This window comes from Atractosteus spatula, chromosome 20, assembly GCF_055471065.1.
Source record: "Atractosteus spatula isolate fAtrSpa1 chromosome 20, fAtrSpa1.hap1, whole genome shotgun sequence".
Lineage (NCBI taxonomy): Eukaryota > Metazoa > Chordata > Actinopteri > Semionotiformes > Lepisosteidae > Atractosteus > Atractosteus spatula.
In genome coordinates, this window is record NC_142725.1 from 17,296,451 (window position 1) to 17,317,403 (window position 20,953).

Sequence of the window (20,953 nt, forward strand, 5' to 3'; positions counted from 1 at the left end):
TGGAATGGACTTAATAGTTTTTTGCAGTTTGAAGGCACAAAGTCTCTGGGAGTGGACCTGTATTGAGGGTGTGTTGTTCATGGGTGGTTTTGATAATTAATTTATTCTTATTACTTTTATAATATACTGTCAGTTTTTCCTGCCTCTGCAGCCAAGCGATAGTTCTTGTAGCTCTCCCTGAACAGCAGTGAATGACTATAAATCATTTCAGGTCTAATGTGTCCCTTGTTGGTCATGCTTGGTAAGTAACTGTCTCAAAAGTACAATAAGGACCATAAAATGATTTTATTATATTGCTATAAATGTTTTTTTCTTCCACTTTTTTTCTGCATGGTTAATTCTGCTTGAGTACAAAGGTCCGTGTTTGAATTCCTTCTGAGGCTTGCTTAATAATTGTAATTTTATTTTTTTGTGGGGTTAAAGAGTTGAGATTCTGCATTTTTATAATCTCTGCAGTGTTTCTGTTTGACAAATACGTGCTGTTAAACTACTGCAGCACAGGTACTTCCATGTAGGCATTTTTTTCCGCCTAAGATCACACTTTAACCTTTTGATTTTAAAGTTGTTTTTATAATACCTATTGAATGATTTTTAAGGAATTATAAGTAAATGGTGGACGGTGTCTTCTTCATGTGTGAATTACTGCTTAAGTTGCCATCTAGAATGGCACCTGCCCCATAGTACCAAAATGTTTAAATCACGATACCTGAAATCTCCCATCCATCCATTCTTGAGTTCAACCAGTTGAGGGTTGTGGGGGAGCCAGAGTCTATCCCAGCAAGCAACATGCGCAACACCAGTCCATTGCAGAACACACACAGACACACACACACTCACACCAGTTTTCCCAAGAGCCAGTTAACCTGCCAGCATGTCTTTGGACTGCCGGAGGAAACCCAGGGAGAACATGCAGACTCCACACAGATGGTACCCCAGGCACACAATTGAACCCAGGACCACAGCACTGCGAGGCAGCCATGCCAACAGCTGCACCACCGTGCCTCTCTGTGAATCAAGTGCCTGTTTGAATGCCTATACAGACAGCCCAGCTCTAGAATTACACCGCTAAAACTCTGCGCCCTTGTTCTGTGCTCTGGTCTCTGTCTGTGCAGAACCGCGGGCGCCTGGCGGAGAAACGGACCATCCCCCTCCCCCCTACGCGCATCCCCAAGAAGGAGCTCGCCTCCCTGTTCAGCAGCGACGACAGCGAGGAGTGCGAGCAAGCCCATGGTGAGCGCGCTGACATAAAGCAGGAAGACGACCTCCACGTCAGTATAATGAAAAAGAGGTGAGCTCTCGGCCCTTCCAGGCTCAGCTTCGCTGTTCCGAAAAACCGCGCGTCCGGAGGGCCCGACGGCAGTCTGCCCCCAATCCCACGACCAAGTCAGGGACGAGGCCCTTTGCTCAGTTTGCGTCTTGTCTTTTTTTATCGCCGTTTCAAAGCCACGCTGCTCTTTTTCCGTCTCAGGTGGTGTCAAATGAACGGGGGAGGAAAAACACAGCTCTGAAGTCTAAATGAGGTTTTGCTTGTCAGACTTTCACTGCCTCGTTAAAAAAGAGGTCCAGGGTATTTCTGGAGTCTCTGGCGCAGAGATGCTACAGTGCTAGCACGTTGCAATAGGAGTCGCGATGCGTGAATAACAAAACGCGCTTGACAGAGTGGAGGGGAGATGGCACCGCTGTGAGCGAGGAGCCCCTTTGATCCGCTTCCTCTTAAACTCGCGTTCACCTCCGGTTGCTTCTTCAGAGTTCGGTGGCGCGGCTGGACGCCGCCAGCTGTCAAAAGAATACCCAACAGAAAGTCACATGCTGCTGGTTTAAACTGCTGTATCTGTGTTGTTTTTTAAAGGCCGGGGTTAAAAAAAAAAAAGAAGGCCATTTTAACACTTTTAAAACACAAAATGCACAAATATTTTAAAAGCACTAGCTGGTGATTTCCACTATGCAGACTGGAGCAGGAAGGCAAGCACAGCTGTTTCAGCACAAGGAGCACATTGTGTTGCATGGCTCTCTCTACCTCTCAGCTTTTAAGGAGAGGCAGTTTTGGCCTGCTGCTTGTTTCTATTCTTAGCACATATGTAGGTGCATTTCCTGTTTCCTATATATGCAGTTCGCTGTTCGCTTTGATATGCCGAGCATGGCATAGTGTTCCCCAGGCAGAAAGAAGGGAAGTAAGTGGAAAAGAATATATTCAGTTCTGTTCTGACAGGAAGGGTGTAACACCTTTTTGGTTCCCCTGTACTCTTCCTGGCAGTTTCTTTGCAGGACCAGTTGTTTGAACACAGCACATAGCAATCTAAAGAAGAGTGCCAAAGCCAAGGCCGAGCTCGTTCTGAACTGTGCAGGAAGTGGGACACAAAGAGGGACGTTTAGGTACAGGGGGCGCAAAGCAGCTCTTCGGAGTAGCTGAATTGCTACTGGCAGTCCAGACATACCAGAGCTTCTGAGAAAGCCACCAACCTGTAATTTACCAGAGGGCCACCAGTGATGGTGTGCTCTTCTTTCGCAGAACTGTAGGCTCAGTGTGTCTTTGAATTACTCACAGCCAGTCAAGCTGATGCATTTCTCGTAAAGATGACAGAGAGCCGCAGGCTTCAGAGACGACAGAGGATAGTCTCTCTGTGCTTCAAGTAAAAACACATGACTGAAATGTGAAATAATTGCTACAGTTATTGCTTATTATTTTAAAGCAAATTAATTTAAATTAATGTATTCGATTCCTATAATTGCCGTTAACTACTTGGAAGTAGGAGTCTGACTCAGTCAAAACAAAGGTGTAAAAAAACGAAATTCAGAATTCCGCCGATTCATTTCGGGCACTCGTGGTTTTGTTCTCTTTAAGAGGGATCTTTTAGTGTGTGGGTTTCGCCTACATCTCTTCTGAGTATTTAAACATAACCCTGTCTGTTCCTGACACGGACAGCGCTCCGCCTAATCGCTGGAGAAGGAAAACATTTCAGTTACCCTTCCAGTAACCCTGGTAGAGTTTGTTTGTTTAAAAATGGAAAGAAACAGTATGCCTTCATGTTATATGACAGGCTGATCATTTAATTCCACAAGGAATCTCCTTCTCTTTTTTTCTCCTTTACCTAAGGGGTGTTCCCCATTGATTTCAGTTTGGGATTCCCTGATTCTTTAGAAGCTTCTGACAAATCGCCATGTGGCTCCTCTAGGCCTTTGCAGGCTGGTTCACTGTTGATAGCTCCACCACAATATACGATGTGGGCGTTGTTGACTTTTTGATTGACATTTAAGACCAGAAACCCTTCCTCGATTTTCAGGACTGGTAATCAGAGGAATAGTTATAGTGAAACAAAAAACATGCAGCCACAGCCAGAAATGTAATGTCAAATAAGGCCCTGTAAATCAAGCCTGATGGCTGCAGAAGATCTGGGTGTGACGGCATGAAAGATGGCCGTAGCCCGCCTTTGAGAGCGCGCACAGTGGGCAGTGATGGGGAGAAAAGCCAACACAGCCTGCTAACCAGCCAGGAAGCCACTTCGCACGAAAGCGAACCCCCCCATTTCAGAGAGCCACTCTCCTCTCCTGCGGGGGGGGGTGTGCTTACCCGCCAGTTTGTGCAGACTCCTGAAAACGACTTCTAGGATATGGTAATGAGCGTTTAATTAGATTTATCTGCGTGATTCGAAGCCCTCAACTTGGCGTCCTGCGTACGCTGAATACGCCGGAGCCAGTGAGAGTCCTGTGGAAAAGACCGGTTTGATCACTAATTGACAAATATTCCAGACACTGGAGGGAATACACACAAGGCCATGGAGGGGATCACCTCTCTCTCCCTGTTCTCTGCACTTACTTCATGTCGCTGTCTCCCCCTCGTTTCCTCTTCCTTCTCTCAAGCGGTCCGCAACATACACAGTGTGGTTTTGTGGTGGTGTGCGCTTCATGGATAACAGCCAGGCCAATCCCCCCGGGATAAATTCATCCACTGGGGGAAAAAAAACAAGGTTGCAGGTGGCTGGGCTGGGCTGTGGCTCTTCCACATTTAATGAAAAAGAGAAAAACGGGCTTAGCGCTGGCCTTTATTTTTTCATTTGTATTCCTTTCTGTCTTGTTAGACGGGCTGCAGGCAAGCCGAAGGTTTTTTCCCTGCTTCCTGCGGGAGCAGTCCCGCGCTGGGGGGTCGGACAGCCTGTCAGCGCTGTCGGTGTTCTGCCCTTCCTGTGCAGGTGGGCGTCCTGGTGACGGGATGAGCCCAGGCATTGCATTGCTCACCAGGTGCACACCCAGGAAAATTAACGGCGTATGTTGGACATTGGATAGCTGTAGCGGATAGACGAGATTAAGGCATCTGAAAGTGTGTGACCTTCTCTTCCAAAACCAGACTCGGGTTTAATTTCTCGATTTCTCGGGAAAGGTTTAAAGGAGTGCTAGCCAACATTTGTGTGTTGCAGTTGGGGGTTTTTTTTCCGTACTTTTGCAGAAATGGCCTTAAAGAAAGTCAGGGTGCGTTCAGGACATCTGTGCCACAGTCAACCCCCCCTCCCCCTCGGTTTAGAAGAGCTGGGGTTCGGGAGGAATGTTGTGTAGCGTTGGGTACGGTCTGTGTCGTAGAGTTGATGTATGTATGCATGCTGGATGCAAGCCAGGACCACAGGAAGCCTCACTTGATTTAATGAGGATTCTGCGTCGGTCGGAAAAGGAAATAGCTACTTACTCGTTAGCAGTAACACAAGATTAAGATGACAAACACCATCACAACAGGCTGTCTGTTTTCGAATCCAGCGCCTTGCAGACGTTTCAGTGCGAGTGGGAAGTCAGCTAATTGAGCAGATCTTTTCCTACACGTTGTTAAAATGGAAGACTGTGTTACTCATCAGCCGCTGAAGAGCATGGGGAAGAAAGACTTAACTAAATGCTGTCCAGAGCTCAAGGTTGTTGTTTTTATTCATTGTCTGCCCAGCCTTTGTCCCATTTAAGTGTCAGATTTCCAGCAAGGAAAAGTGTCCTGGCGGCTCTTGTTATCTTTCTTCTAATTTGATATTTAAGAGTTCTCTTTCCAAAAGTACAATTAGCGAATAAACAGGATATTTCTTCTGTCTTTCAAGTTAAAAATTCTGTATATGGAGTGAAGTTGTCTCTGTACAGCACATCTGAGTTGTCTTTGATACGGGCTGTTGTTTTTATCCTTCATTTATTTGCACATGTATAGTAAAATATTTAATTGCAGGTATTTCAGGTTGACTCACAACTACATAACAGTGGTGAATCTGCACCAGAATAAATGTAATACTTTAAAGGGATTTTAAAACACTCTGGGGTTTTGCTTAACATAGCAGTGCTTGTCCTGGATAGCAATCAGCTTTGTCAACTAATGAAAGGAAGCCCGCCTGTCAGCGTGTCGTCTTTCCTGTTTTAAAACTTAAGGAAGCCGTCAACCTTAAACGCAGACATTTCAATCTGAGTGTAACATGTTCGAAAGGAGTTTTATAGATCGAGCTGGTAGAATGTATCTGCTTTTAAGCTGTTACTGAGTTCACCTTTAGTGTCCCCTGTATACAGTGTCAAGTTTGCCAAATGGAAAATGCATAAATCAGTAAGCTGTTGTGTAGTTAAAACTGAGGTGATCTTGGCTGTTCCAGCGATTTTTAAAAACTTCGTTGTAGACCTGGGTGTCTGGACAAGAGTGCTTTTCAAATCCTTTTGCATGAGAGCAAGTTTTGCGCTTGATTTTCTGAACCTAAGCTTTGGATGTTTCAAGACGCAAAGTAATCTAACGACGCACTGTAAGTATAGAAGAGAGGAATAAAAGTTGTTTCTCTCACTCAGACATGTGTTTTTGGAATTTTATCAGCAGTTGCGTGAATTTGGAGCATTTTTTTCCTGGGAACTAAATGCATTAAGTTGTTTAACTTGAATCTAAAGATACAAAACTATTTTACTGCCTTTCTAAGTAAAGAAAATAATGTTTATACATCTGTTACATTTTTAAACATGTGTTGTTTATCTTGCATGTAGTAAATCTTTTATTCAACATGATGTAAAACTGTTCAGATATTAATTAATTTAGTAATTAATTACTCAAACGGTATTCTGTCCCATAAGGGTTAGTACAAGGTCAGTTGGCTTCCAGTCTGCTAATGATTTAAAACTTAGCCATTTCACTTTCACGTTATAGTTTTGCGTTTAAGTATTACAAATTTAAACATTTTTCCCACCTAACTTTCACCCTGTTCTCAATCAAAACAAAGCTACAAGAAAAAAACAACAACAAATTAATAGTTGATATGTTTTCATACCTACAGTAATTGGATTTCCTTTTCTCTCTACTTTCCTGCGTGTAAATTTGAGTGGTCAAGAATATAGGAGTACATCTTAAAAACTCAGCGCTTGATGACAACAAAAGATCCCGTTCAGTTATTCTCTCCTCGCTCAGTGTACCAACCAGTTCCCTTTTTTATAGAGCGGCTAATAATTTTGCTTAGTGCACTTGACTTGAGAAACTTCCATGCAGAGGTGTGTATTGTTGTACCAGTTTGTGCTAATTCAACGAAATAATAAAAGTTTTCTTTACAAGATAACCGATCAAAATCCCGACTGGAGTTCGGTGAAAACCAAAAAAAAAATCCTTGTCCTGGCACATTCTGACAGATGCATAAAGGTCAACTCTAACTTATAGTATCGGCACTAGTGAAACCAGAAAGCCTTTAGCACACACACAAAGAATAACACTGAAACCCCTCTGCCTCATTCAGAAAAGCAATTTTAATATCAAGGAGATCAAATGATGACAGTAAGGCAAGCATAATGCATTGAAAGCACCACTAAACTTGTTAGAAAGATTTTCTTTAACACCTTTGTTGCCTGGGTGCAAAGGCTGTTAATAAATTTACTGAACACTTAAAACGAAGATGGAGCGCTTTGCCCTCTAATAGGCGGTGGGAATATTGGTGCCAGGTCTTCACTGTCTTACACAGTCCTTTCTTGCCCCTACTTTGTGCAAAGAAGGGTCTGACTGGAAGAGATAATAGGATGTACAATCTTTGAAATTTGATTTCTATTGAATTTCGACCTGCAAGTGAGTTGTAGAGAGGTCTTAACAAATTGAATTTAGTTGTCGGATTGTAACAAAAAACAGTATAAGTGATACGTTGTTTTTTCTATTTTTTTTTTTACTTTTGCCTCATCAGTATGCATTGCAGGTGCATTGTCTAGTGTTGCTGTTATAAGCAGGTGTGCACGGTTTTATTCATTGCCGCCTGTGCGATTTTAGTTTTCCTCGTGCAGTGTCGCATTTTCCTCCTGCTTCCGTGCTTTAATGACATAAATATTTCTTTTCAACCGTCCCAATACGGAGCAAACCGGACTCGGTGGCAGCCCGGGGAGAGCAGGCATCTGGCGCTCTTTGTGTTGTCCTCTGCATGGAGCTGTGAAGTCCAGCGCGCTTTGAGATGTGTTTCAGACAGATCGGTGTTCAAGGTAACCAGCCTTGCCAGTGATCAGTCTGAAGGCACCCCAGAAGAGTGACGAGAGACAGAATTCGCCCCTGCTATATAACCATGGGCCGTATGGAAGAGTTAGCGGGGCTGGTTTTGAAGTTGGCGGTAAACAGGAAGAGAAAGTGACAGAGACACTTGTTTAAGCTCTCACTAGGGGTGTTACAATTGCCGCCATCATTTCATGATTTTTTTAAAACGAACTCCACGGTTTTGGTTTTGAGAGTTCTGCGGCATCCGTGCAGTAATCTTATGTATTTTTGTAATGCAAAACAAAATAAAATCCTACCTGGTTGCTGTTCCAATAGAATGCGTAGATAATCGAGCATTGATTAAAATGTGCTGACGGCAGCCTTATGTGTCATAGCTAAGGAACTATCAGGGCTTTATATAACTTCTACCTGCTGACCCAGGGGCATCACATCCGTCGCCGTTAAGTGTCCCAGGAATTTGTACAAATACAAGGGACAAAAAGAACTAACTTTTTCTGCATTTGGGTTTTTGAGTTCCTTTTGCCCAATTTTTTTAGGGGAAAATTCGTTTCAGTTTCGCAGTGAAGTGCGTTTTTTGCTTCATTTTCCAGTCCGCGGGGTATTTGAGAAAGGTGCCGTGAGAGGGGGAGCGCAGGAGGGGGAGATCCTCACTGGACAAGTGGGGACGGCGGTGGGGAGGGGGTGGGGGGCGACAGACTGAGGCCGGGGAGTGCATCAGGTTTTGTGTCCAGGCTTAGACTTTGTGTCCCCCCCCCCCCCTTCTCGGCCTGGTGGACTGCTGCTCAGATAGCTCTTAAATCCTTGCTATAAATTCAGCTGCGTGTATGAAGAAGGGTTTAACCTGTCTGCGTTTTGCATGCAAATCGCCTATAGGGTGTTAAGAGCACTAGCTCACTCTGTGGGGTGCAATGGCGCTGCTTCTCACTTTATAGCTAGCATCAAGTGATGCTCAGAGCAGGGTCCCCCGAGCTGTACTGTGCACCCCTGCCAGGAGGCTCTGGCAGAAGCAAGCCTGCATCTCCTCTGTAGTGGCTCCTCAGTGCAGGCCACACTTCACCCGGGTATGTATGATTCCGGCTTGTGCGCGCTTTGAATGGGTCTGTCTGAGCTGAGCGATGGGTACAACTGTGCGCAGACTGTCTGGGCTCTCCATTTGCACTGTCGTGCATGGGAGGTGGTGTGGGCAGCATGTAGGTCAAGCGTGTCGGAATAAGTCTTCAGTTCTGACACCCTTTTGCGCGGAAGTAAAAAAGCGATTTTTTTTTGTTAATACTAACATTGTTTTTCCTCCTATTTTTGTGTTAGGTGAATTGGAAACTTGTAACAATTTCCACAGTGCAGGAAGCGCAGAGCCAGTCTGTGGCAAAGTCAGTCAAGTTAAAATCTGTTAAAACAGCAGAAGGTGAAAGGGGTGTAAAGGACAGGGCGCTTCAGCTGTAGCACTGGGTCTTTCTGGTTTTTAACTGTCTGGGCTTAATAGTGGGACAGATTTGAAGAAGAATAGAACAAGCAGCAAAATTTTAATATATATGTTAAATTCCCTTCTCTCAGAAGTTTACAGCGGCCAGTTGTGTGTGTTAACCTTTCCTCCAGTTTGGATTTGGGTGAGCATGCCATTTGGTGTTAGTTTGAGATACAGCTCTCAGGAACTGACAAACCCGTCTGCAATATTCAAATGCACACTTTTATAATTGCCATCAGTTCCTAATAAAAAAGGGATTTAGGATTCGAGAGGTTGGTAAATCCCTTTAAAAAACGAAAGGCCAGAAAAACGGATAACGGCTACAGGTAATTAAACTCCCACTACTTGTACCCCCCTCCTCAATCATCTGTATTTATTACGGGGTAATTTTCTTGGTGTTATTGGGATCTTTTGTTTACATCTCTGAAATCTATAAAACCCTGTTGTCGGGGTTTGAGCACGTTGTGGCATAAACCTTAGAAAGCACTTTCCTGATTGGAAATTTAGGAAAGCCTGCATCTTTAAAGATTTGTGTTATTGCAAAAGATCGAGAGCAGATTTCTAGTTAATTTTTCTACCTTATTTTCCGAAAATATCATCCTAATGGGAGTCGGTGAAGGTACTGTAGCTTGGTAAATCTAAAGAAAACATGTTGAACCTCAAAGCACAAAGCAGCACCGTACACAGGACCAAGGAGTGTTCAGGAACAAATAGATCCTCACCACAGTCCATAGGACCAAGGAGTGTTCAGGAACAAACAGATTCCTCAGCACAGTACACAGGACCAAGGAGTGTTCAGGAACGAACAGATCAGGTCAGCACCATCAGGACCAAGGAGTGGGAGGGGTAGAGGTGACGCACGCAAGTCCTGTATGGATTTAAATAGTGTTTTGCTTGTGTGTCGTGTGCTGTTTTTCTCCACCTGGCCGTCTTTATAGCCAGGGCCTTGGTGCGGTGTTTTGTGACATTCCAGAATTTGCTTGGCGAGGGCCGGGTGCTTGCTTTTGCTAAGCCAGAGGGATGGCTGGGGGAAATCCCAGCTTCTCATCGAATGGAAAAGACCCAGTTTCGAGACCTGTCCGCCCACACCACCCCGTCTTCATGGGAAGGATTCCCCTGTCTGTTTCTGCTGAGAAATGTGCTTTTCTTAGGCGGGCATCCCCTCCCTCACCTTCAGAAATGAGCAAATTCACAACCTCACACCAGCAAGTTAGGTGGGTGAAAAACAGTGCTTCAAAGCGTGCCCTGTGCGTTTTTTCACTGTTCTGTCTGAGCGTGCAAAACCTGAAAAACACTCTGCAGCTGTGTTTGTGTGGTGAGCTGCATATGAATACAGAGTTTCTTGGGGTTTTTTGGTGGGGGGGGGGAGGGGGCAATTCTGGAATATTCCTGTGTGTGTTTTTTACCTGTTTAGCTCGCCCTCCTTCAGCCGGCCTCTAGCTTTGTTTTTCTTTCGCCTTTGCTTTTAAAAATGACAGAAGCCGCTCCCAGCAGCACAACATTTGCAGTAATTGTGACTGTGCGGATGATCTGAAATATTGCTGCTTTATGTGAGAGGCGGTAGGGGGCAAATTCAGCCTCGACTCAGCACCACGTTTCTGGAGAACAAGGTGCGGGGCTCTGCAGTGATCGGTCTCCGTTCCACCCCGGTGCTGCCAGCAGAAATCAACAGCGGTACATGTTTTACTGTACTTTGTCCAAGTCTGGATCCCTTGTTTTTCTTTTTGTTGCTCAGGCCTTGTGGAATTGTAGAGTATGCAGTTTTCACAGCCTCGCAGCCTCCTTAGAGGCAGAGCTTTCAAGGCAGGAAACACTATACAGGTTATATACCTGCCTGGAGCAGTTCCTGCAACAAAGAGCCGAATGTAAAACGCTGTTTTATTTTTCATCTGCGGCTCATTGGCGTCTTTGGAGCGCACGGCACGGCCATCATCAGGGCGAGAGGTGCTGGAGGACCGCTCGATAACCTCTGGACCGCCGGATACAGACGGGCAGTTTTCGGTTTGTTTCAGATTGGTAAAATCCAGACGGTGGTGGTCTTAAAATAAACTTGATGCTGTTTAAAAAAAAAAAAAGAGGCCCCGTGTGTAATACATACGGAAAGCCAAGCGCTGTTGAAGCCAACTGGCTCGCACCTTAAAGGGCTGCTTCTTCCTGGACCCTGCCCTGGCCTCGGTGGCTGTCTGTTACAGTCTTGGCCTGGAGACAATAGTATCTGTTCACTCTTATCGGATCTAGATAACACAGTTTGCTTTTAGCCGATACGCTGATTTTTTGAAGGCGATGTGAGGCATACAGTGGATTCTGGGTCACCTTTTGCAGGTGCAGGTCTTCTGTGGCCGGTGCTGCTCCCGAGGGGTTCTGTGGGTTGGACCTGGGTTCTGCAGGTTCTGTGGGAACCCTGTAATTGCCGTTTCAGTCAAAGGACAAGACCAAAGAAAGAAAGAAAATACCGTATTGGGGGGCGTAAGAATACCACTCTCACGCCCTTTTTTTAACATTGATGCCATTGAGGTTCATATAAAAATGTTTTGGTTTGTGCAACACATCTGAAACACCTGGGGGTGAGGTCACTGTTCGTCCTTCTTGCAGGGCTGATGTAAAGTTCTGAGCTGGAGATATGGGATGCACTGCGGGGAGCTAGTTCTTAAAAAATGGTTTCAAAGGCTATGGGTTCACTACATAATTTAGGTTCATACAGATGCACAGCCAAATATGCACATCTCATTACTCTCCCTGTTGTAATAAAAGTGGAAGTGGGAGTACAGTTAATTAAAGCTTCCAGTTTATAATTGCATTATGTACCCCCTCCACACACACACACTCCCCACCTTCAAAGTAAAGAGATTTATTATTGCATGGCTTCAAATGCAATTAGCAGAGGATGCTAATCTCTTTCAAACATGGACCCTAGAAAGGTAATACGGGTCATGTCTTCATCGTGCTGTCGGCTTCAGCATGTAAATCTCATTATGGATCACCTTGTACAGAGCACTTCTGAGTACAGCGCATAGCCCTTTGACTTCAGAGCTAATGTGATTTTGAAGTTGAGACTGGGAGCTGCCTGCGTGCCCTTACAAAAGTCTACTCTGGTAAACCGTGGTAAAAGCAGGATAGATGTGTAGTAACACTGAAATCCTGGTACAAGCCAGGCAAAGCACACGGGAGATATGGGAAAATCAAGCTTGGCCGTGGCAAATCAAGGTAAAAGAGTGATATGAGTGAGGTAAAATGGAAGGGAAAACGTTGTGTGAACCTATGGAGCCACATGGATGTGCCTGGCAGCTCCGCGTCGTCTGTCCCAGGCTGCCGGCTCTCTGCTGTGACCTCAGTGCACGGTTTTGGCTTGTCAGCTGGAGCTCTTGTCTGTAAGCCAGCTTGTTCCGCTGGCTTGTACTTCATAATCGTGTCAGACGCAGGGTTGTGCTCTCCTCTGCCGGCCTCGCGCTGACCTCCGTGTCGCCGCGCTGTTTTCCTGCTCTTGTCGGACGCTCACGTAGCCGCCCTTGCAGATACACCGCAGACAGACTTGGCGAAGCCTCGCACCGACGCCACAGCGGCAGCCGCTGGTCCTGACTGGCGCTCGACAAGCTTGTCGCCCCGAGTCACACACATTGCCCTGCTTGGAAGGAAGATTAGTCACGAGGGAGCAGAAGCAAAACACATTTATTCAGGTTTAATGGGTTATTTCTAGGTATGCAAAGCTATTGCAGGGCATTCTTATGACTCGGGCTCACTTGGCTGAGCATTAGCTGTGTGGCCAGGAGGGTGGGGTTGTTGGGGTACCCCAGCACAAACGGGAGGTAGGGATGGCAGTGATGGGAGGGGGGTGGTTGGGTGTGGGTGGGGGTCTTCTGCCCCGGGCATCTGTCTCTTAACTATGCGGCGGCTTCGTGTTCGTGCCGTAGCTCAGACTGCTCACAGCTGCTGAACAGGTGTTCAGCCTCAGCAAGCACTCCCCCCCCCCCCACACACACACTTCCCCACCCCCACCTCCCCTCATTCCCCTGCAAAAAAAAAAGCAAAGCAAACAAAACGAGACAGCTTCAAATAATTGATGCAGCGTGTGGGACTTGGCGACGCACACATCTTGTGCGGAGAGGAGCTGCAGTTTCCTCAGCGCCAAGGGAACAGCGCTTTTGTCCCAGGACAGGGTGTCCTGTTACCGGCAGGGCAGGAGTCAGGCCAAGCGAGTGCAGCTGAGCGTGGGGCTCTGTCAAGTCGCACCGCTGCCGCCCCTGTGCCTTGAGCTCTGATACCCCGAGGAGGGAAGGTGTGGGGTGTCTGCGCCGCTCTGCAATGCGCATCTCTCCCTCGGTGTGCAGAAAAGAGGTGCTGAATTCGTTAACATTTTGTTGCACTTTAACAATCAGCTTCCGGCACATGGGAAGCACAGCCCTTGGATGCGTCGGCGTCAATATTGATGATGTTTTTGTGCACTTTGTGTTCTCCTCTGAGGCAGTGCTGTATGTCGCAGCGGGCCTGGCCTTCTGTGCCAAGATGGAAACTGTCTATAAGCTACAGCAGGGCAGGACTGGCTGCCACAGTGCGCTTGCAGGAAGGGGCAGGGGGGCCAGGTTGTGTTAGTGAGCTCGCTGGACCAATTTGACATGTGACAGCCCTGAGCTTTGCTTAGTACCCCAGGGAAATTGCACCAGTAAGTCAAAATAATAGAAATGCTCAAATAGGTTTTGGTATCTACAGTAAAGAAACGTTGGATGGTAGATGCTGTCACTGTACATTAAAAGAGAGAACAGGAAAGACTGTATATAACTAATGACATGCCCAGGTTCACAAGGAACACCAAATTAAAGTCAGAACTTCAGCAAATTATTAGTACTGAAGTGCAGGTATTCAGATTTTACAGAGCAGCTGTGGACTCGGACAACTAAGAGATTAGCAGTCTTGGACTGCAGCCCATCCCTGGCCAGGCATGGAAACTGCATTCATGTGGCCCAGGCAGCAGGGCTACTAGTGAGGGACTTTCACAGGGATTGGTCGAGGGCACAGCCAGGGCCAGCAACCACCAGCGTGGTTGAAGATACAGTAATCCAGTTCAGATGTCAGTGTGGATGTCTGCAACTGTGTGCATGGGTGCACGCAGGTACTGCTTGAGCTGATTAAGTGTTTGGTTTCAATGTTTATTTTATTTAAAGTGTCTCCTTATAGGCTCCAGGACAGTGGCACATGGGTGGGGTTTTATTTGAGTTGTCAGGCTGCATTATCAGAACCGAGCTAATCACCGTTCGCTGTCATTGTGAGCCATTATGTGTTTTGGTGTAGGGTGGGCTCTCTTGCGTCCTCTATTATGTGCTTTAAAGAAGCGTGTGGTGCATAATTTAGTACAATAAAATCTGCCAGAGTTGCCATGGAGAAACCCCAACAGCAAGCAACCAGACCGAACAAAAGTCATCAGCAGTCGCTTTACATTAACCCAGACTAACACTTCACACACACATAGGGCTGCCTGGGTGGGCTTTGGCTGGGTTAATATTTAGGTCATTATATTGGGTTTGGCCGATGGGGATGAAGGGTATTGACAAGTTTAGCACGCGATTATGAAGATTTTCTCCAGCGCCTTATCAGACTGAGCTGTCAGGGGGGAGGGGGATTGGCGAGCACACGTGTGTGTGTGGTGGGGGGGCGGGTGGGGGAACGGCTTCATGCAGATCCTCCAGTTCGAGCTGAGTCAGGGCTCCGGGTCTTACCTCCTCTGACGCAGATCCTGACCTTGGCTGCCCGACCAGGAGGCCTTGTTCCCGGACGAATTGGGACAGGCGAGCGAAAGTGTTAGCCTCGTCAAACGGGCTGTCCCGACACAGCTTACTGTATGTCCTCCGAAGGCCCCTCTCCCCTGGGCTAATGTCCTGTTGAGTTCAGGAAGAGGGAAAGCACTGGCAGGAGAGCAGGTGGCTGTCCCACCCTCTCCGTCGTACAGGCTTGGGTGAAGGCCATCTTTAATATGCCTTTATTGTTCACGCCTCTTTTTTAATATTCGGGGTTGCGGTTCCAGTTGTCATTTGCGCTGTGGCGACTTGGAAAAAAAACGATCTTTTAATTTAACCTGGCGGATTGTTCTGAAATATTACCTAAGATTGCAGATCGAGGAACATTTGTTTTTGTCATTTTAATCAGATGTTTTCTGCGCTGTGGGTCTTGTCAGGGGTCAGACATAAGGGAGATGCCTATTTTAATGTCAATCAGTACTTTGTTAACACTGTATGATTTTTTGCACATTTATGGTAAACAGTGGATGTGCATTGTGTGATCTCGTCCCTTGCCCTTTTGTTGGAGTAAGGATCTACTTCCCAACCTCTCTGGGGGCCGAGGAATCTATCTTTCCACTTGCTGAGTGCCGGGCTTAGCAGTCGCCAGTGACACCTTTCGTATTTGTGGCCCTGTGGCTGTGGGAAGTCCCCTGCGTTCTTGGCTCGGGGCGGGGCTGAGGAGGGGGCACGGGCCAGGCACGCTACTTACTGTTCAAGGGTGACATCATAAGCAACCCCCACCCACCGGCCCCCGCCACCACATCTCCGTCGGGATTAATCTGGGCACGGTTACCTGGGCGACTGGGGGCCCGCGCGCAGCTTTCAGCCTTAATTGCCCCGCGAGGTGGAGTCCCTCCACGTGCGTCTGTCTGTTCTGCCGGTCCCTTTCCCCCTGTAGATCAGGCAGCGTTCATTTGAGGTATTCAGGACATTAACTCTGCGGTCATTAGCAGAGCGGCAGCATGGGAAACTAATTAAGGGAACTGTCAATAGACGATCCTGGGAGCCGCTTTTAGGGGTTTAACTGGACCAATAATAAATCTGTTGCACTTTTTTACGCCCCCCCAAAAAAAAGTTTTAAAGGGACAGAACATTTTTTGTGTGTTGTAGTAGTTCAGGTGGGGAGCTGCGTCAGCATGTGTAGGCTACAGAGGAACAAGTAACAGGTTTATTCCCTGCTGAAAAAAAGAAGAAAGAAAACACAACGTTTCGGCCGTGGAGCCTTCGGCCTGACACCTGAAGAAGGCCCCACGGCCGAAACGTTGTGTTTTCTTTCTTCTTTTTTTCAGCAGGGAATAAACCTATTACTTGATTTTTTGTTGGCTTGCTTGCTTGTCTTGCGTTCCCTGCGCCCAATCCACTCCGCTAGTGTTCAGTGTTTCAGTGTCCTGGTGAAAGTGTAGACTTTTCACTGTTCAGCGTAGGAGCGTAAGAGAGTCTGAAAAGTGCTCCTCCCCATTGGGTCCAGCGGTTCCTGTTTCGCTGTTGATTCTGCAGGAGCCTGCTGGGTTAACCACAAGAACACAGTTAACGTATGTACTGTATTAGTGCTGGAAAACAATTAAGTCTCCCATTGTAAAGCATTTAGTTTTATTTAAGTTTTTTCCTGCTTCAGGGTGTCCCGTAAACCAAATCCAGGTGCTGGACATTTCAGGCTTGTGTGGGTCTAAAATGATATTAAAAATGTGGCTTTTCTTTTCCACTAGTAAACCTAGAGCAACAGCCTGCAGTAAAACATGATATGGATCAGATGTGCGGTGCCGCTGCAGTCCGATGAGTTTTCCTCTGTTTGGATCCCACACTGAGGCTCTCGAATGCACTCAGGGGGATTTCCAGATACAAACACCGTCAGAGACAGGCAAACGACACACTTTACACTCACTTACGTTGTTGACTGGAATATGTAGAGTGCGTTTTGTCTTTTTTTTCTGAAAATCTGTTCCTCTGGAGTGGCTGCTTTTTATTATTGACATTTGCATCCTAATGCCTTTGTTTCGTGTCTAATGTTGTGTCAGTTTGAAATAAGAGCAGGGCAGGATTCTGCCATTATGCTTGAGGGCTTTATTGCATCATTGTGTGGATTGTGTAGCCTAGAAAGAAGATAAAAACTTGACACAGCCCTGCCCAGAGAGAAAAGGTAATAAAGGGGTACTTTCCCCAAAAGGCACAAATCCTGCAAGGAGTCCCCCTCATGAGAGAAATCCCACATTGTTTTTCAAGCCCACTCTAGCCCCCCCAGCTGGTAGGAGGCCATTGCTGCCTCTGAACATGAGGGATTGTTGTTGAAAGCAAAGTCAGGATAAGGACGTCCCAGCCACCCCAAGCTTAGGGGGCCAAGGACGTAATTCACTGATACGAAGGGCGTCTTTTTAGCTGAAGTCATTTGGAAGGCTTGTCTTGGCCAATCGTGTGGCGCGCAAGCCCTTGGTGTTTGGCAAAGGCACCAAGCGTGAAAGCTCTCTGGGAGAGCTGTAAATCACAGGAGGCAGGCGGCAAGGGACTGCAAACCCAGCTTGGTCAGAAGAAATAAAGTCTTGTGTCTGTTATTGCAGTTTAAGCAGGCTAGCTAGACATTACCAACACCAGGATTGTAATCTGTGCTCTTGCAGACTAGAATTTTGGTTGCAGTAAACTGCAGAGACACATTATAGCTGATTTGTAAAGTCCGTTATCAGAACTCCAGCGATGTAGCTGTCCTGCAACATTTTCTTCAATGTATACATCTTATTCCTTGCTGTGTTTGCTCAGCATCCTATGGGATATGCTTCTAATATTACACTGATGCTAATCCAGTATTTTGAAACATTATACTGTTTAAGGAGATCAGAACTCTAATCAGATTTTGATAAAATACCTGCATGACACACATCTTGATACTTCTTGACAGTTCAAAGACAGGGCAGCATTGAAGTACATCAGAGCTCTGGATGGGGGAGATTCCTACTCTAATCTCTAAATCCTTGTTGCAGATCTGGGGGCCATACTGGTGCTCCTCTGGGATTCTGGGATCTGAAGGGCACATCTGAGGTAGCTGTAGGTTATAATTTATTCATATAAAAACATGTCAGTTGATTGATTTACTAATTTAATATAAATGCGATTTTCGAAATTCGTTTTTTTTCTGTGATAGAAAAGGTTGGAGATGTTCATGTCGTAAAGTTATCTGTTATCCAGGCAGAACTGGGGAAGAGAGTCTGAGCCAAGAATGAAATTATGTGGTCATATACTACCAGGGAGAGGACGTTGCACTGCAACATTTAGGAAGCTTTTGTCATTGAATTCTGCAGAATGTTTAAAGAAAACCTTCCTTCTTCTTTACAGAATTCCACATTTAGTGTGGAAAAACGCTCAGGGGTTATACTGTACTCCATAACCCCTCGTGTCTCAGCAGAGAGCTCATAGCAGTTCTTGGAAGCTGTTGCAGCAGACCAGGAGGAGAGAGAGAGAGGGGATTTTGTTACTTCAGAAACGCATTTGCAGCTCTTGTCCCGGTCTCAGCCTGCTGGCTATCCCTGCTGGCTCCCTCACACCTCACGGCTGCCCCCGGAGAGCAGGAAGTCCCTGCTGCCTCGCGCGGATCCAGTGCTGTAACGCAGCTTGCTGCCTGGGGATTTCAGCTGCCTCTGTGCGGGTTCCTACACGTCTGCAGATCAAAATAATTGTAATATGGGGGGAAGGGGAGCAGAGCACAGAAACTCAATGGCAGGAGTTTTAATCGAAAAGAAGGACAACACGAATTATCAGCTTTCACCCTTTCCTGCCTTCATTTCATTTTCCCTGTCCCCCACCCGCGGTCGGTGGCTAAACTCAAGAGTGGTGTCGGACACCCCCGCCACCCCCCTTGAACACACACACACACACACACACGCGTGCGCGCACAAGCACTCTGCATCTCGATTCGGCCCTGCGCTACACTCTGGGAACACCTGCGTGCGTACAAGAGCCCTCGTCCAGCACTTTGCTGATCCTAAAACATCGAGAAACATCTGAAGGGTGCTCCACGCAGGTGTCAGGCCGGTAATGCTCGGCTCTCAGTGCTTGTGTGGCACAGACGTGTGCCCTTGATGCCGCTGTGAGGGCTCTCACCAGGCCCCGCTGAGTGCCGGGCAGAGCAGTGCCGTGGGCTTGAATGCATAATCGATTGAGCACATGACAGCGGCCGGATCACTGCCCCATGACTAACCAGCGGGCGCTACTGTAGCTGCTCCCAGACACAGCCAGCGCGCTTTAACACAAGTGCACTAGATAGGAAAAAAGCAGGAGAGACAACCCTCGCTTACACCTATTTAAAGCAGAAGTTAAATATACCTAGAAAACAATGTGCAGTTAGTAGATCAAGAAGAGCAAACACACTTTTAAGGTTTGGTTATTGTACATCGAAACATGAATTCCATTAACAATAGAGCTCATATGGCATGTGTGAAAGCATTAGGATAGTTATAACTGGTGTATTAAGATTGTTTTCTGATATGCTTTTCTCAAAAACATGTTGGTTCTTTTTTTTGCTCGTTGGTGCAATTTTAGTACAAATGACTTCTAAGCAGACAGCATGCAACACAGTTATTATCAGGACTAAGGCGCTTGTCGTTTCAGCTCCTGGTTTGGGTATGTTGGCAGGATTTCTTTTATTTTATGTGCTGATATCTCTTTAAGATTACACTGATCTGGGCTTGTCCTGTGAACATGGCATCCAGTTATTGATTGGAGGGTGATTAAAGAGAACCGATAATCACTTCATTTTAAGCTCATAAACTTCTTACACTCTCTGAATGTGTTGATTAACACATCTTAAGGTGGAAGATAAGACAGGATAAGACACAAAATTGCTTGATGCAGGAGTCTGTAGATTTTTTTGTGGCCTTAAGAGGTTCCTCTGAGGGATTAAAATTTGTGCTTACGTTATGCTTCTTAAACGGGGCGTGGGCTTATTACACTCTGTGAGGTGCTTTCTTAGTAAAAGGCTCCTCTTTAAACAGTAAGTAAGGAGTTAAACAGACAGTGGATGAGTACAGAGAGAGAAAGGGTTCCTCATGTCTGGTGTCAGGGGTGTTGCTGCAGCTGACCATCAAGGAGAAACTGTAGACAGATATAGCTGAATGCTCCCAGGTCATCTGGAGGCTCCCTGTCACAGACCTGTCTGCTTAAAGAGAGAGCGAGACAGCAGTTTAGTCGGGTTTATAGACACGGAGCCTGGAAGTGTTGAAAAAAATGCTCGTGAGTAATTCCAGCGTGCCGTGTCGTCGAGGTGCTGCCGAGACCAGCGTGGGTGTGTGTGCGCGCGTGCACTCAGCCAGGGTGCAGGCCACACGCACGAACGGGTCATCTGAGTTCAGGGTCATGTGCTCACTGCTGGGCAGGCATGAGCAGGTCGCTCCGCGGCTGTAGGAGTCGGTGTCCCAGCTCTGGATTTCGTTTCGTAATCTCTTTATAGATATAGATACACTGGAAAGGCTTTCAGTTTCCTTTAAATTTATTTAGTTGCAGTCAGAGGTGGAAGTTATTTATCTCAATCGTTGATTTGTTTTTAACCGAAGCTCATCTGCAAAATAGAACAAAAAGAAATTGTTTTTAATGTTTGGATCACTGTATCAAAGGTGAATTTTATTTTGTAAGTTTTGTTTTATTTCATGATGTTAAATATGAGGAAAGAATGACATGGGTTTACCATATTGTGTTTTCCAAGCGGTTTTCTGCGCAGCGCAGCCTGACGCCGGTCCACCCTGCCTTCGCTGGGCAGCCGTGAGGGGATCGTCAGAGTTTCGGCGTGAAGCGTTTCGACAGCGTGATGGCCCCATCCCGAGCCGGCGGAGGGGCCCGTATTGATCCTGTGGCCAGAGATTAGCGCTGCTTGACTCTTCGACTGTCTCTTCTCCTTTGCAGCCGCGACAGTGATCTTTCAACAATCATCTCCAATCTTCACCACACCAGACAGCTCGTTATGCCAGAGAGTCAGCCCAGTGGCGAGATCAAGAGGAACGGCATTGACATTGGCTCAGGACCAGCAGGTAGGACTCCAGGGGTTTACACAAGCGCGCCGGTCTTCCTCCTCCTCCTCCTCCATCTCCTTCGTTATCTTGCCCTGCTCCTCACCTCCTTGGCTTTCGCTCCTGTTCCTGCCAGCGTTTCACTGCAGGTTAGTTGGAAGCCATCTCTCTCTCTCTCTTTTTAATTTTTCGATTCTGTGGGCGGTTTGTAATCACCGCGCCAGCTTCGACCCAGCATAAGGGCGGACTTTTCTCGAGCGGCACGGAGAATTTGGAGCTCAGCCTCGCTGCG

At 46.6% G+C, this 20,953-nt stretch overlaps 1 protein-coding gene across 2 annotated transcripts in view; it reads left to right on the forward strand.

Annotated features, from left to right (window-relative positions):
• The window catches only part of samd11 (sterile alpha motif domain containing 11), an 80,654-nt gene that overhangs the window by 21,304 nt on the left and 38,397 nt on the right, over window positions 1-20,953 (forward strand). For both annotated transcript variants that reach the window (XM_088937900.1, XM_088937901.1), the window contains exons 3-4: window positions 1,113-1,288; window positions 20,558-20,682. In XM_088937900.1, coding sequence (XP_088794026.1) covers window positions 1,113-1,288; window positions 20,558-20,682 — 301 coding nt within the window. The remainder of the gene's footprint in view (window positions 1-1,112; window positions 1,289-20,557; window positions 20,683-20,953) is intronic.